General features: G+C 36.7%; 2 protein-coding genes across 2 annotated transcripts; one reads left to right on the forward strand and one right to left on the reverse strand.

Moving 5' to 3' along the window:
* The first annotated feature begins 1,719 nt into the window (after positions 1–1,719).
* On the forward strand, positions 1,720–9,033 carry hspa8b (heat shock protein family A (Hsp70) member 8b). The gene is made up of 9 exons (XM_038303396.1): positions 1,720–1,890; positions 4,832–5,041; positions 5,135–5,340; positions 6,026–6,178; positions 6,652–7,207; positions 7,296–7,498; positions 7,584–7,782; positions 7,867–8,099; positions 8,598–9,033. Exons 2-9 carry the CDS (start codon positions 4,837–4,839, stop codon positions 8,784–8,786), a joined length of 1,944 nt encoding a protein of 647 aa, XP_038159324.1. The 5' UTR covers positions 1,720–1,890; positions 4,832–4,836; the 3' UTR covers positions 8,787–9,033.
* A 1,009-nt stretch (positions 9,034–10,042) lies between these two features.
* Positions 10,043–12,412, reverse strand: lim2.3 (lens intrinsic membrane protein 2.3). Its single transcript, XM_038303342.1, has 5 exons — positions 12,257–12,412; positions 11,646–11,834; positions 10,536–10,685; positions 10,308–10,442; positions 10,043–10,240 (listed from the first exon to the last, which is right to left on the reverse strand). Exons 2-5 carry the CDS (start codon positions 11,818–11,820, stop codon positions 10,179–10,181), a joined length of 522 nt encoding a protein of 173 aa, XP_038159270.1. The 5' UTR covers positions 11,821–11,834; positions 12,257–12,412; the 3' UTR covers positions 10,043–10,178.
* Between the last annotated feature and the right edge of the window lie 2,492 nt (positions 12,413–14,904).

A 14,904-nucleotide genomic window follows, 5' to 3' on the forward strand; every position in this document is an offset into this window, starting at 1 on the left:
TATAACATAAGGTTAAAACGAAACGAAAACATAAAACTCAAAAAGACTAGATTTATGTTTAAATCCAAAGCTAAAAAAGTTAGCCACTGGAAGTAGTGTAGGATCCCATTTCCAATGCAGATCAGGCAGAGACGAGTGATAAAATAGAAAGGATTTTAAGGCATTTATTTTCTCAGGAAATACATTATTAACTTTTTACACATTATATTGTAGTGCGTTTACTGTTTTTGGGGAGGGAAAAACGTCATTTAAGTATTTTTAACTAAATAAAATCGAGGACCATCCATATGTATATCTTGATGCGCATGCACAAATGAGCTGATAGCGCTTGTGGAGAATGGATCGTACTTCTGGGACGGATCGGGTAGTGACAGCACACTCATTAAATAGGGAGGGGCGAGAACAACATCCGGGGACTTTGTATGTTCTCTGTCTGCTGTTCTTGTGAATTGGAAAAGTACTAGGGCTGAGGCTGATAACGTTTCACGAGCACATGAGATCGCACAAGGGCACATATTGAGAAACCTGACTGTAGCTCAAAGTAAGAGCATGGTGCCCCCATGCAGTTTTATATCTATTCATATAGTTTAACATAACCATAGTAGAGTGTTGATCTTGTGTTCTTTGTGTAATGGATATGCTCAATAACATTTAAATAGTTTAAGAAATTGATAGTATTTCCTTGTGGTTTGCGTAAAAGGATTTTGGAGCGAATAGAGTCACATGTGACATAAACACAATGAATCAGGTTCATGCCAGCTGACCAAATCTACCTTCTTATAGTGAAGACTAATTAAGAACGCATATATTCACCTGAGAACTGATATACTGGTATATGACAATGAAGTAGTGGATCTCAATCTATTTATTTATTTATTTTTTACTGTATTTTAAATAAGCAGATAGGCTCAAATGTCTTTTGTCCAAAAAAAGACCCCAAAAAAATTTCACAGCAGCCCCTGTTCAAAATTACTTCCAGCGGCCCTGTCCGATACCACAACAGAAAGATGGTTTGAGTTATGAGTTAGAAGAAAAATCACATAAGGTCTCCATTTCTTTTTAATTTCTTGTTCAAATATATTTCACACTATAAATGACCCACAAAGGTATTAATTAATAAAATATTAGCCTTCATAGAAGTTGTTTTATTTAAACTGAGCATATTACAAATATGTGAACATTAATTAAGGGAGCCTCTAAAATAATAATTTAGTTGTACTAAATTTTATTTAGTATATGTGAGTTAAACTTCTGCCTCTAAATATTTATAATAAACATGCAGTATATTCATTTTCATGTCACTGACATGCCCTGCTTTGCTCATGCATCACATTAATTAATTTTTTTTGTTAAATTAAATAAAAAAAAAGAAGAAAAAACTGTTCAAGTTGCATAAATACTTCTGCTGGACACTGAACTAAAACTAAAATAAAATAACCTGTATTATGATACATACACTGGGGGAAAACATTATACAGTGATAGTGTCCCAAACTGTGAATTGAAGTGGAATTCCATGGCTGCTACTGGATCTTTCCTTTCGCAGTTCGCTAGTAATTACTAGAAACTTCCACTGTTGAAAGAGAAATGCTCAAATATTTCCATGTAGCAACTGGTGTGGCGAGCCTTCTGATTGGTCGATTTTTGGGGGTTGAGAGAGAATGGACGGCAGATGATTGGCCAGCCTGTCTCCTGCGTTCCAGAGAGTTCTGTGTGTTTATCAAGAGTAGGCGCGACCCGCGTGGCAGAGGCAAGTCTCGCGTGGAGAGGAAAATCACCTAGACAACCAGGGCGAGGAACGAATTACATCCAGATTTTCTGCACGGGGAAAATTATCAAGGGTATTGATTTCAGTCCCTGAAATTTGAGAAGAAGCTACGATTCAACGAAGGTAATTCAGTGCTTGTTATATTTTGATGATTAGGATGTATTAAAACCTAAAAATGAACGGTAAATCTTTCATTTCTAACGTCTTTATCAAAGCTACGTTTCTAACACGGTTAATTTTAAACTTAATTCCTATCGACATCTTTTTTTACTAGTCTTAGATGCCGTAAATTATATTTTCGATTAATGAAGCCCCTACCAAAAAAGATAAAAAAAAACACAAAAAACACAGCAGATGTTATGTCTTAAACACTATTTTTAAACTTTTTTTTTTTTTTTTTTTTTTACTGAAGCTTTAATTTAATTTTCTTGATGAGTTTCAAAGTAAGTTCCAGAACTTCTGAGGACGGTTTAAGTGACACACCCCCTGAACTGCAGCTGCTCCTCATAGTTTGGAATAGAGGAGCATGTACATTTTTAGCTAGCGTGAGGCTACACCCCTGCTCTCAGACAGAATTTAACCTAATAAGGTTGCAAGAGGAGCAAATCTCCTTTAAATAATTGTATACAAACAAACGACATAGGACTTTCTGGTTATATTTTTTGTTTTTTTGCTTTTATTTTTTTTTTATTAATTTTTTTTGTTAATAAAATTTAAGGAAACTTTCACGTTTGCCTGATTTTTCTTTATTTTTATTTTAATAGCTAAAGTTTTTCATTACACACGTTTTAATAAAAAACAAATAAATAACTCAAACCTCCAAAGCAAGTAAGACAACTGAAAAAACACCGATTTCATTGCAGTCAAGTTATTGGAACAATGTTTTAAATTTTAACAAGCTTAATTTAAAATTTTTGTAAAGCCCTTATCATAGTTTTTTTTCTTCCTTCTAATTAGTTACACAAATCACCTGCGCGTTCCTATTAGCTTCACCTTAACGCCTGTAAATGTAAAAATCTGTATTCTTTGTGTTTGCCAGCAGATGGCGACATATTTACGTATCCCCGAAAACCTTTTTTCTGTACACTACATTACTTTTTTTTTTTCGTTTTTAAAACTTTGTTCTTTGTCCGTTTCTGTACTTTTGTTAATAAAACTAGATTGGTCAACTTGTTTTGCTTGATATAAACCCATCAAGCTCTTGGATTTTGGAATACATTGAACATTGTTGAAAGACTTTTAGCCTCATATTTGTTTGTTGTCATAATAAAGGGCTGTTGTTAGGCTTTAAAAGGCTTAGAGCATTTTTAAGTGTTCTGGATTTTTCCTTTTCACTCATGATAGCTCCAGCCTTACACAGGACTTGAAAGCTACAGGTGCTGGTCATAAAATTAGAATATCATGAAAAAGTTGATTGATTTCAGTAATTCCATTTAAAAAGTGAAACTTGTATATTATATTCATACATTACATACAAACTCATATATTTCAGATGTTTATTTTGTTTAATTTTGATGATTACAAATGACAACAAATGAAAATCTCAAATTCATCATATCAGAAAATTAGAATATTGTGAAAAGGTTCAAAATTGATGGCCCCTGGTGCCACACTCTAATCAGCTAATTAACTCAAACCACCTGCAAAAGCCTTTAAATGGTCTTTCAGTCTAGTTCTATAGGCTACACAATCATGGGGAAGACTGCTGACTTGACAGTTGTCCAAAAGACGACCATCGACACCTTGCACAAGGAGGGCAAGACACAAAAGGTCATCGCTAAAGAGGCTGGCTGTTCACAGAGCTCAGTGTCCAAGCACATTAATAGAGAGGCGAAGGGAAGGAAAAGATGTGGTCGAAAAAAGTGTACAAGCAAGAGAGATAACCGCACCCTGGAGAGGATTGTGAAACAAAACCCATTCAAAAATGTGGGGGAGATTCACAAAGAGTGGACTGCAGCTGGAGTGAGTGCTTCAAGAACCACCACACACAGACGTATGAAAGACATGGGTTTCTGCTGTCGCATTCCTTGTGTCAAGCCACTCTTGAACCACAGACAGCGTCAGAAGCGTCTTGCCTGGGCTAAAGAGAAACAGGACTGGACTGCTGGTGAGTGGTCCAAAGTCATGTTCTCTGATGAAAGTAAATTTTGCATTTTCTTTGGAAATCAAGGTCCCAGAGTCTGGAGGAAAAGAAGAGAGGCACTTCATCCACGTTGCTTGAAGTCCAGTGTAAAGTTTCCACAGTCAGTGATGGTTTGCGGTGCCATGTCATCTGCTGGTGTTGGTCCATTGTGTTTTCTGAGGTCCAGGGTCAACGCAGCCACATACCAGGAAGTTTTAGAGCACTTCATGCTTCCTGCAGCTGACCAACTTTTTGGAGATGCAGATTTCATTTTCCAACAGGACTTGGCACCTGCACACAGTGCCAAAGCTACCAGTACCTGGTTGAAGGACCATGGTATCCCTGTTCTTAATTGGCCAGCAAACTCTCCTGACCTTAACCCCATAGAAAATCTATGGGGTATTGTGAAGAAGAAGATGCAATACACCAGACCCAACAATTCAGAAGAGCTAAAAGCCACTATTAGAGCAACCTGGGCTATCATAACACCTGAGCAGTGCCACAGACTGATCGACTCCATGCCACGCCGCATTGCTGCAGTAATACAGGCCAAAGGAGGCCCAACTAAATACTGAGTGCTGTACATGCTCATACTTTTCATGTTCATACTTTTCAGTTGGCCAACATTTCTATAAATCCTTTGTTTTTATTGGTCTTCAGTAATATTCTAATTTTCTGATATGATGAATTTGAGATTTTAATTTGTTGTCATTTATAATCATCAAAATTAAACAAAATAAACATCTGAAATATATGAGTTTGTATGTAATGTATGAATATAATATACAAGTTTCACTTTTTAAATGGAATTACTGAAATCAATCTACTGTTTCATGATATTCTAATTTTATGACCAGCACCTGTATATAATCTCATTGGTGACATGCTGATGAGCTTTTGAGTCTTGGTTTTTGGCTAATAATATTTTTCTCCTTCTTTTAGGAACTATGTCAAAGGGACCAGCAGTAGGAATTGACCTGGGTACCACCTACTCCTGTGTAGGAGTGTTTCAGCATGGTAAGGTCGAAATCATTGCCAATGACCAGGGGAACAGGACCACGCCCAGTTATGTAGCCTTTACTGACACAGAGAGGCTAATTGGAGATGCCGCCAAAAATCAGGTGGCCCTCAACCCCAATAACACAGTGTTTGGTAAGATTTCTGCACTTTTAAAAAGTTATGAGCTGTCACCTGATTTAAGAAGTAAAAAAAACTGACTGTTTTACATCTCTCCTGTCTCCTCAGATGCAAAGCGGCTGATTGGGCGCCGTTTTGATGACGCCGTTGTCCAGTCAGACATGAAACATTGGCCTTTCACAGTCATTAATGATAACACTCGGCCCAAAGTGAAGGTGGAGTACAAGGGGGAGACAAAGACCTTCTACCCTGAGGAGATCTCCTCCATGGTGCTGCTAAAAATGAAGGAGATTGCTGAGGCTTATCTTGGCAAGGTAATTAAGCGTAACTGCAGAGAGTCTTATTCATTTTTGTTATTAGTGCATTAGTAAGTCCTCAAATTTCATGAAAGTCATCACTTAATGGTGGATTTGTTTCCATAAGTAAACCTAAAGTGAAATAATGTCCATGGCTGGATTCCACTAAATCCATGTTTGAGACTGTAGTGAAAAAAAGCAAATTCTTCTTTGTGAGATCATTGATTAGCTGGATCCAGTAAACCAACAGTCGTATGCAAAACGTTTATTATAGGTTGATGGGATAGATTCTTAAATAACCTATCCCATGCATGTTTTAATCCAGATAAGTTATTTATTTTTATTTGGTTATCCAAAGATGAAGTGTCTTTGAACAGGAATTAACCATTAGTCATCAAAATCTTACCTGATTTTCATTTAGTCAAATTTTATTTTGTGACAATCTGTTTTCCACACTTTTCCTACAATAATTTATCAAATGAGAACAAAAAAAAAGAAAATAGAAAGGCTCACATCCAAAATAACTTGATTTCTTATCTGATATCTAGAGTCATGCAAATATGGAGGCCTGTTTTGGGGTTTTTTAGATTTTTAATTTTAATTTTTTTTTTTATTTATGGCCTCATGGAAAAGTTGAGAAACTGAGTGTAAAATCACTTTTCAGAATGTCTCTATATAATGTCTTACCTGTCATGTTTTTCAGACTGTTACAAATGCTGTGGTGACTGTACCCGCCTACTTCAATGACTCCCAGCGCCAGGCTACCAAAGATGCTGGGACCATCTCTGGGCTGAATGTCCTGCGAATTATTAATGAGCCCACAGCTGCTGCCATCGCTTATGGCCTCGACAAAAAGGTAAAATGTTATGAGCAGTTCTAAAAAAAATTCTGAGAAATTCTTATTTTGAATGTTTTGTTTTTTTTTTCCTAATCAATTGGATGTTAAAATGCTTTTGCCTTAAGTTATTGAAATGTAATGTCAGCGTTGTTTCTTGTTGCTGTAGCAACAGATGAGCACAACTTAAACTCATTTTCTGGTTAATTTAAATATTCTGTATTCATTTATTTTCATAATTTAATAAATCATTTTTAAATTCAGCAATCAGACACCTCAATTCACATTCACAAGCTAGAGATGAATTCTCTCTAATAGAACATAATGATTTTCTGTTACAGACTTTAGAAATGGTGTTTTTCAGGTCTAAAAGAGAAATAAATCAGGAATGATCAGGCTGCATTGCTCTGTAGTCAGAAGTGCAGTCCTACAGCATAAGCAGTGAGATTTAACTCGGCTAAGCAAGTAGTTAATGTCTTTATTTTTAATTTCAGGTCGGCTCTGAGAGAAATGTTCTCATCTTTGATCTTGGTGGTGGCACTTTTGATGTGTCCATCTTGACAATTGAAGACGGCATCTTCGAGGTGAAATCTACGGCAGGCGACACTCACTTGGGTGGCGAAGATTTCGACAACCGCATGGTGAACCACTTCATCTCTGAGTTCAAACGCAAGTACAAGAAGGACATCAGTGACAACAAGAGGGCAGTGCGGCGCCTGCGCACGGCCTGTGAGAGAGCCAAGCGTACCCTGTCCTCCAGCACTCAGGCCAGCATTGAAATTGACTCCCTATATGAGGGCATCGATTTTTACACGTCCATCACCAGGGCTCGCTTTGAGGAGCTGAACGCAGACCTGTTTAGAGGAACGCTGGAGCCTGTAGAAAAGGCTCTCCGAGATGCCAAGATGGACAAGGCTCAGGTCCACGACATCGTCCTGGTGGGAGGGTCAACTCGTATTCCAAAGATCCAGAAGCTTCTGCAGGACTTCTTTAATGGGAAGGAACTAAACAAGAGCATTAACCCTGATGAGGCAGTGGCCTATGGTGCAGGTATGTGGAATTCAGGCTTTATATAAAACAAACTTTTAAAAGTTTTATTTGTAGCACTAAAATTTTTTTATTCTTGTTTTCCCTTCAGCTGTCCAAGCAGCCATATTGTGCGGTGATAAATCAGAGAATGTTCAGGACCTGCTGCTGCTGGATGTCACCCCTCTATCTCTGGGAATCGAGACGGCAGGTGGAGTCATGACGGTGCTAATCAAGAGGAACACCACCATTCCCACAAAGCAGACCCAGACCTTCACCACTTACTCAGACAGCCAGCCTGGTGTGCTCATTCAGGTTAGACCGCCATCTGTTCATGTTCATCTTTACCAAATAAAAACACATTTCTGTATACGTAACCTTACTGATCATCTGTTGTTAGGTGTTTGAGGGAGAAAGGGCCATGACCAAAGATAACAATCTGCTGGGGAAATTTGATCTGACTGGAATACCCCCAGCTCCTCGAGGAGTTCCTCAGATTGAAGTAACATTCGATATTGATGCCAATGGCATCATGAATGTCTCTGCAGTCGACAAGAGCACTGGAAAGGAGAACAAAATCACTATCACAAATGACAAAGGTAAGAACTCTCTTCTTTTCATTAAGTCTATACCTAGAAGTATTTATTTATTTTTATTCTAACCCCTTTTTCTCCTCTTCACAGGCCGCTTGAGTAAGGAGGATATTGAACGTATGGTCCAGGAAGCAGAGAAGTACAAGGCTGAAGATGATGTGCAACGGGAAAAGGTTGCAGCCAAGAATGGTCTGGAATCTTATGCTTTCAACATGAAGTCGACAGTTGAGGATGAGAAGCTGAAGGATAAGATCAGTGAGGAGGACAAGAAGAAGATCCTGGAAAAATGTAACGAGGTCATCAGCTGGCTGGATAGAAATCAGGTATGAGTTTGATCAACTGCAACTTTCACAGCATGGCAGTTATTGCACTAAATTCTTTAATGGATTTTAAGTGCTTATTGTAGATGTGTTTTTTCTTAATACTGAAGTAAATCATGTTTGGTCTCATTAATACAGCTGTAATAGAAGCTGATGTGTTAATTGGTCATCTGTATATGACCATATATCTAAGTTCTACATTTGAGAAAGTGATAACTAATCCCGGTATACTAGTAATATTGATAAAAATATAATATACTATATGAGGTTGACAGTCAGTATCACTGTTTGTGATACTACTGCAACTACCAACCAGTAATGGTACATCTGTACATGATCCCAGCATTTTAATTTTATGCAAGCGTCCCGTAATCGGAAGAGGCCACAGAGGGTTTAAGTTTTAATTTGCATGGTGGATAATGTTCACCTAAAACTCTTCGTCATATCAACTTTATATAGAACTTAAAGTAGAATATTAAACTATAACGTTCTTTTGTTTAGACCACAGAGAAAGAAGAGTTTGAGCACCAGCAGAAGGAGCTTGAGAAGTTGTGCAACCCAATCATGACCAAGCTGTACCAGAGTGCTGGGGGGATGCCAGGAGGGATGCCAGGAGGGATGCCAGGAGCTGGTGGAGCTCCTGGAGCAGGAGGAGCATCTTCTGGCCCCACCATCGAGGAGGTCGACTAAACTACAGGAGGCTGTTCAGTTGTTCTGTTTACTTGATGTCACAAAATGCCTTAGTTTCACAGCAAATGTTCTGAAGAGTGAACCCATAACTGCAGTTGTTCATGGCACCATTTATTTATTTTTCCAGGTTTGAGTTAAACTGTTTGTTAATATTACCACAAAGTGTTCATGTTGGTAACTCTGTGATTGACCTGTATCTACTGTACAGTGCTTTACAGAAAAAGATCAAATAAAAAATTTAACTTTAGACTACTGTGGTTTCTTTTAAGCCTTTTAGCTATTGTAAAAGGACACATCTTTTGAAGTATTTTTACTCAGAAAGTCTTGTATATTGTGGCTTAAACCACTGTGTTTAAGATTTAGTCTAAAATATATTTAAACTTGTGTTATATTCTTGCCACCTGCACTCCATAAAAGTGCTTCTACTACACAATTATATGTAACAGATTAAAATCTGTAGATCGGTGCAGTTATTTAATGAACAATTCACTTTGAAAACTTGTATGTTAAAAAAAAAAGTGTGCTGGAACATAATGGTTTTAAAACGATGCAAAAAGAAATCTATTAATTTAAAATTGAGACTTCTGATTTCTGTCTGCAAAATATCTGAAGACTTATTAGAAAATTTGATAAACTCGGGTGATAAACCAATTATGATGTCAATGATAAAGGAAATTTAGTTTGAACTATTTGATCTATATAGGGGCAGTTCTGACATTCCTGGTTTAACACCTGAAGATGATGTCAGAGGATCTAAATGGCAGCAATTTAGTGTTTCAATCTTTTAGTGATGTTCAGAACATTCTACTGTTGTAAGGTCATGTGTTCAATGGCATTTAACATCTGACTAATTCGCATAATAACCTAATCAACTGACCGAAAGGACGGATACATAATGTCAAAAGTGGAATCCAGATGGATTCTTGAGGAACATCACCAGTTATGAGACCAGTTACCAAATTTTAAGGATAGAAATAGGATTTTACTGATTATCAGCAGAGCTGGTTCTGCTCTGCAACCGGTCCTGAAAAATGAACGGATCTCTCGTACTATTATTCAAGAAAACTCATTTTGTAGTTCTAACTGTTCAAATGAATAGACCCGTCTATAATTATTTTAATTTAATTTATCTTAGACTCTAGGGTATTTGTTGCATTTATTACCACCATTGATTTTCTGTTGTGGATCTGAGGTCCATCAGCTGCAATGCTGCTATAAGTAGGATTCATATTAGAACAGACATTAAAAACTAGACAAATGATCAATTCACATTTATTTAGCTTCTTATTGATTGTACTGATTAACAGGATGTTGTTGGAAAAATGGCCATCTGCATTAGTTGATCTTAGCCATGTATTGGTAGAGGTATGAGTGGCTGTAGTAGTAAGCGTTTCAGCGTGGGTTAGAGTTTCTTGGGCATTCATGCATCCGGTAGGCACACATGTAGAAGATACCTAAAAAGAAAGCATGATGAATAAGAGTGAAATATTAAACCAAACAAAATAGTGTTAAGGTCTGCACCTGAGAAGAAGGTGAGCACCACCGCCACCCAACCCATTATATAGGACCAGGAGAATCGCCAGCTGCCATAGCGTTTTCCATAGTAATTCACTGTCACCCCGGTGTAGACGGCCATTGCCAGCAGCACAAAGAAGCCTGCATGTGAGATTTTAAGCAAATATCAGTTTTAGTGCAGCAGAGAGAGAGACAGACCAGTAAGATTATTAGTGTTTTGTTTTTGTTTTTTACAAGAGATGAAGAAGAGGATCCCAGCTGCAAATGTCTTGTCAAACCCATCGAAGGAGGAATAGTGGATAAAGGCCATGATGCCAATCACGATACCAATGAAACAAGCCAGGAGGGAAAGAATCATGAAGGCCCGGGTGGCATCCCAATACGCTGCAGGAAGAGAGATTTGTTTTTAATGTCTGGGTTTGTGCATGGAATTTTATATTCTCAGTTACATGGAGGGAATCCTTCATATATTTACATTTGTCAAATGGTCCCATTATGAGAAAGGAAAGCAACCACAGAGATGTTAAAACATTTTTTTTTAATTATGGGTGGTGGTGGTTTTTAAATAAACTTACTGAATATATATATAATATATATATATATATATATATTAGGGATTGAGATAAAACAAATATGGTATTTAAAAAGCATAAAAAGTTATGGCATTAGAACAGGCAGAGTGATCATCTTAAAAAAAGCACAATCCGTGTTAGACCTTTAGGACTGTTCATAGGTTGGACATATATATTCTTCTGAAATAAAAAACATTCTCTTTTCTACATTACACTGTAATGTTAGCAGCGGACTAGTTAAGCATTGTCTATTCAGTCAGCTTCTAGTTTGTTTTTTACATCTTTTTCTAAAGCCATTGTTTTTAAATATATCTTTTTATATATTTCTTTTGCTATGGCTTTTTTTAAACTTTTTTTCACTGTATAGAGTTGTTATGAATGTTTCTCCAATCCTTTTATATATTGATCTATTTGATTGTTCTTCTACAATTTTAATTTTGCAATGTGTTATTTGTAAGTTTCCTTACTGGTCGACGATTATTGTTCATTCAGATCTTTTGTTTCCTTACATTTTGCATAGGATAACATATCTTAGAGGTAAAGGGTGTTTGTCCAATGGGATTAATAAAGTTTTAAGTGCTGCAGCAGACAATGACTCAGATATAGTTTTGTCTTGACTTGTAAGTGTTGATTTTACTGGAGCATCCTTTTGAAATAAAGACATTTTAAATGTGTTTAGATCTAATCCATAATTTACAACATACTTGTAAAGATCATCATACATCAGAGACTGATGTATGATGATCTTCACCCTGCATGGACTGAGTCTTACCGATGCTGTCTGTGTGCGTCATACATTTTCCAGGCACACAGTACCGCCACAGGCCCTGGTGCATGTAGTTACTGGAGTGGCGGTACTGCATCCAGTAATCCGTTGCTGTAGAAACAATGAGGAGTATGTTCCCAATTCCAGCGCAGAATAACCCTCCTCCCATGAAGCTGTACATCCTGCCAATATATACTGATAGATGGAAAAACAAAGGGCAGGTCAGGGCTTAGCCACATCTGACTGGTTCAAAATATGGAACCAACCAGAAGCAGATGCATGTAGGAAGTTGGATCTAATTAGATCTAATACTTCAACCTTTTATCAATGTCATATTGAATTACTCCATGATGTTAAACATGTTTGCCTCAGAATAAATCAGTAATCATTTTACAAATACCAAACAGGAGGTAAACTAAGCAAACTAATATTCTAGCTAGAATGAATGACACATTCCTAAAAACATTACAATTTTTTGGGGAATATTTCATGTAAAGCAGAACCTTTCCACTATGCTTTTAAGAGAAAATCATCAATTCAGAAAGCATTAAGAGAAGGAAAAACTCTTCTAAAATAATGAAGAAAAATGCAAATGTTCAAAAGAACTGATCACATACCTTTTAGTTTTTCTCTTCCTCAGAAATAGTGAGGGAATCCAATATTCCAGGTTGTCAAAGCACAGGGGAGCCCAATATTGCCCAGGAAGGCAGGAAAGTTTTGTTTGTGTGCAGGAAACGGAGCGAACAAACGGCCTGATGGAACAATGCAGCCTGCTGAGCTGCAGCCAATCACAGAGGATGAGTTTTGTGTTTAAAGGGGAATCTGCTGAAAATACAAAACTATTAAAGCGCCTCAGTAATAGTGATGACAGGGGGCTTTTCATTGAGAATGCCACAAAAACTCACAGTCAACTCATGACCTGCAAAAGGCTTAACCACAGCACCGCTGGTAAAGACACTAAACTAATCATTCTAGATATGTCTGCAAATCCCTAATAGTAATTATTTGTCAGTGGCAGCCAACAGCCAGATGATTATAAATGAAAATGTGTGATTTTATATTAAATCAATGCATAATTTCTTCTCTCATACATTCAGTGTATATGATGATGATATTAAAAGAGGCGCATCAGCTGCATTGCTCTATTAACTTTACTCCAACTTTGCTTATGCTTCGATTCCTTATGTGTTTAATCCTGCTGTCTTTTCATTTGCACTCTGCCACCCCAGATGAACAAATTTAATTAGAATCGAAAAATTTTTCAAATATGTATAAAAAAATACAATAAAACTGTATATACCAAAAAAGAACCAATTTGCAGAACCACAATGACAAACTTGGCCAAACAAACCACGATGAGTACGTGTAAGCGAAGAACGTTTGTAGACTTTTGTTTTGATTTATTACATCTGTAGCACCAAAAAAAAAAAAAAAAAATAATAATAATAATAAAAAAAATTTTAGGTACTTTTTTTAATCATCTAAACATCAGCGTTATTGAACTTATGCCTACTTGGGTAAAGAGAAAACAAAAACAAAAATATTAATAACCCTGAACATTCTCCATTTTTTTCCCCATCCACAAACTAGAAGCTGTTTTATGATATTTATTTAAGTTCAAATTACTGAGAAGTGACAGCATAGTGATACTTGGTTTTTAGCCTATTTTGCTAAATAAAAATAATGAGATGCTCCTAAACATATTTTACACTTTCATAGTTTTTTTATACCATTTTTACAAAAAATGGCATTCAGTTTTTCATTTCTGTTATGCTTCATAAGGTACCGAAACACACATTTCATAGGTTTTTAGACTGTTTTAAAGCAAAAAAACGTTCTCTATTGAAATAAATATACAATTTATATTCTTTTTTGTGAACCAGTAAGTGTTACAAATATAATATTGGGAATTTTTCCTCCTTAAATCTCCTATGCCAAGTCTTCCAGCAGGATCTTGGGTTACATTTTGATAGAGGTTTTACTTTTGATGGCCTTGTTGCTTCCTGGTTCACCCATGTTTTTATTACTTACAATATATTACAAAGCTAAGTACAGTCATTTTATGCAGAGTTTCTGAAATCCTTATTCATGCATTTGTTTCTGCTAGATTGGATCAGATTACTAGAACCTTATCCTTACCTGACCAAGTAAAGTCACCGGATAGTGTAGGGTCCAAATCACAGTAATTTTTCTAATTTCACACCTTTTCATTGAAGGGAATCCTTCATTACTTTTTTCTCTTATGGGTGGTGGTGGTCCAGTGTTAAGAGTGCAGCACTTGGATCCAAAGAAACGCACCACTAACCAGTTATTTGGGTCCCTGAAAAAAAAGCATTAGCTCCAAAATTGCTTCATTCTGTGAGCTGCTTATGGATCTTTAAGGGAAATGGGTTATATGCAGGCACATTTCATTGTAAGGTGCACTGACTAATAAAGATAATTATTACTAATCCAGATGCATTTTGGCCCAAACTAATCCAGAATTCACTTTAAGATTTTTTTCTTATAGGGCTTCAAATGGTCAAACAATGACATACATGTCAGAATCTTTAAATCTGTATGTAATAAAGGTCATATTGCTTTTTCTCCCAGCTCCCTGGTTGCTTGTGTTCCTCTACCCTTAACTCCTACACAAAATTAAGGAAAGGTTTGACAAAAACTACTTCATACCAGTAAGGGGTTTTTCATGTTTTCATTATTTTTTCAGAATTTCACCATGCTTTTTATATCAAAAATGAAAGAAGGATAAGTTGACGAATCAGCACAAGATGCCTCCCTTTATTCAAAACACTCTTCTCATAAGCTACCAGAAAAAGTGCATTAGAATTAGATTAAAAACAACTGCAAAAAGAAAAACACAGTTATGAGTATACCAGTAATGTGTTAAGTCAGTGAACATTCTTGTAATCACAGAACGGCACCCAGCCTAGAAAATCTTATCCTACACTTTGGAGCCATTAACGTTTTTAAAGTGTTGAATAATATCATCCATTTGCTGAATACAGTTGGAGGTATCGATAATAGCTGAGAAACTTGTTTAGTTTAAATTCTACTATTCAGTAAATAATCTGCTAGCAGCTTTGTCCTCCAGCAGAGAACATGGAGCACCATCAGTAACCATAGGAATGCTGCAAACAGCTGCACCAAACATAGAGATAACCTGAGAGTTAGCTGAGAGTCACAGGTCATCACTACACTATGATGCTACTGGAACCTTTAACCAGAGCTACTTTTCTTCCTCCGCTTCGCCCTTTAACTCTGTGGA

The sequence above is a fragment of the Cyprinodon tularosa genome, unplaced genomic scaffold (genome assembly GCF_016077235.1).
Source record: "Cyprinodon tularosa strain WSP-4 unplaced genomic scaffold, ASM1607723v1 ctg51, whole genome shotgun sequence".
NCBI classification, from domain to species: domain Eukaryota; kingdom Metazoa; phylum Chordata; class Actinopteri; order Cyprinodontiformes; family Cyprinodontidae; genus Cyprinodon; species Cyprinodon tularosa.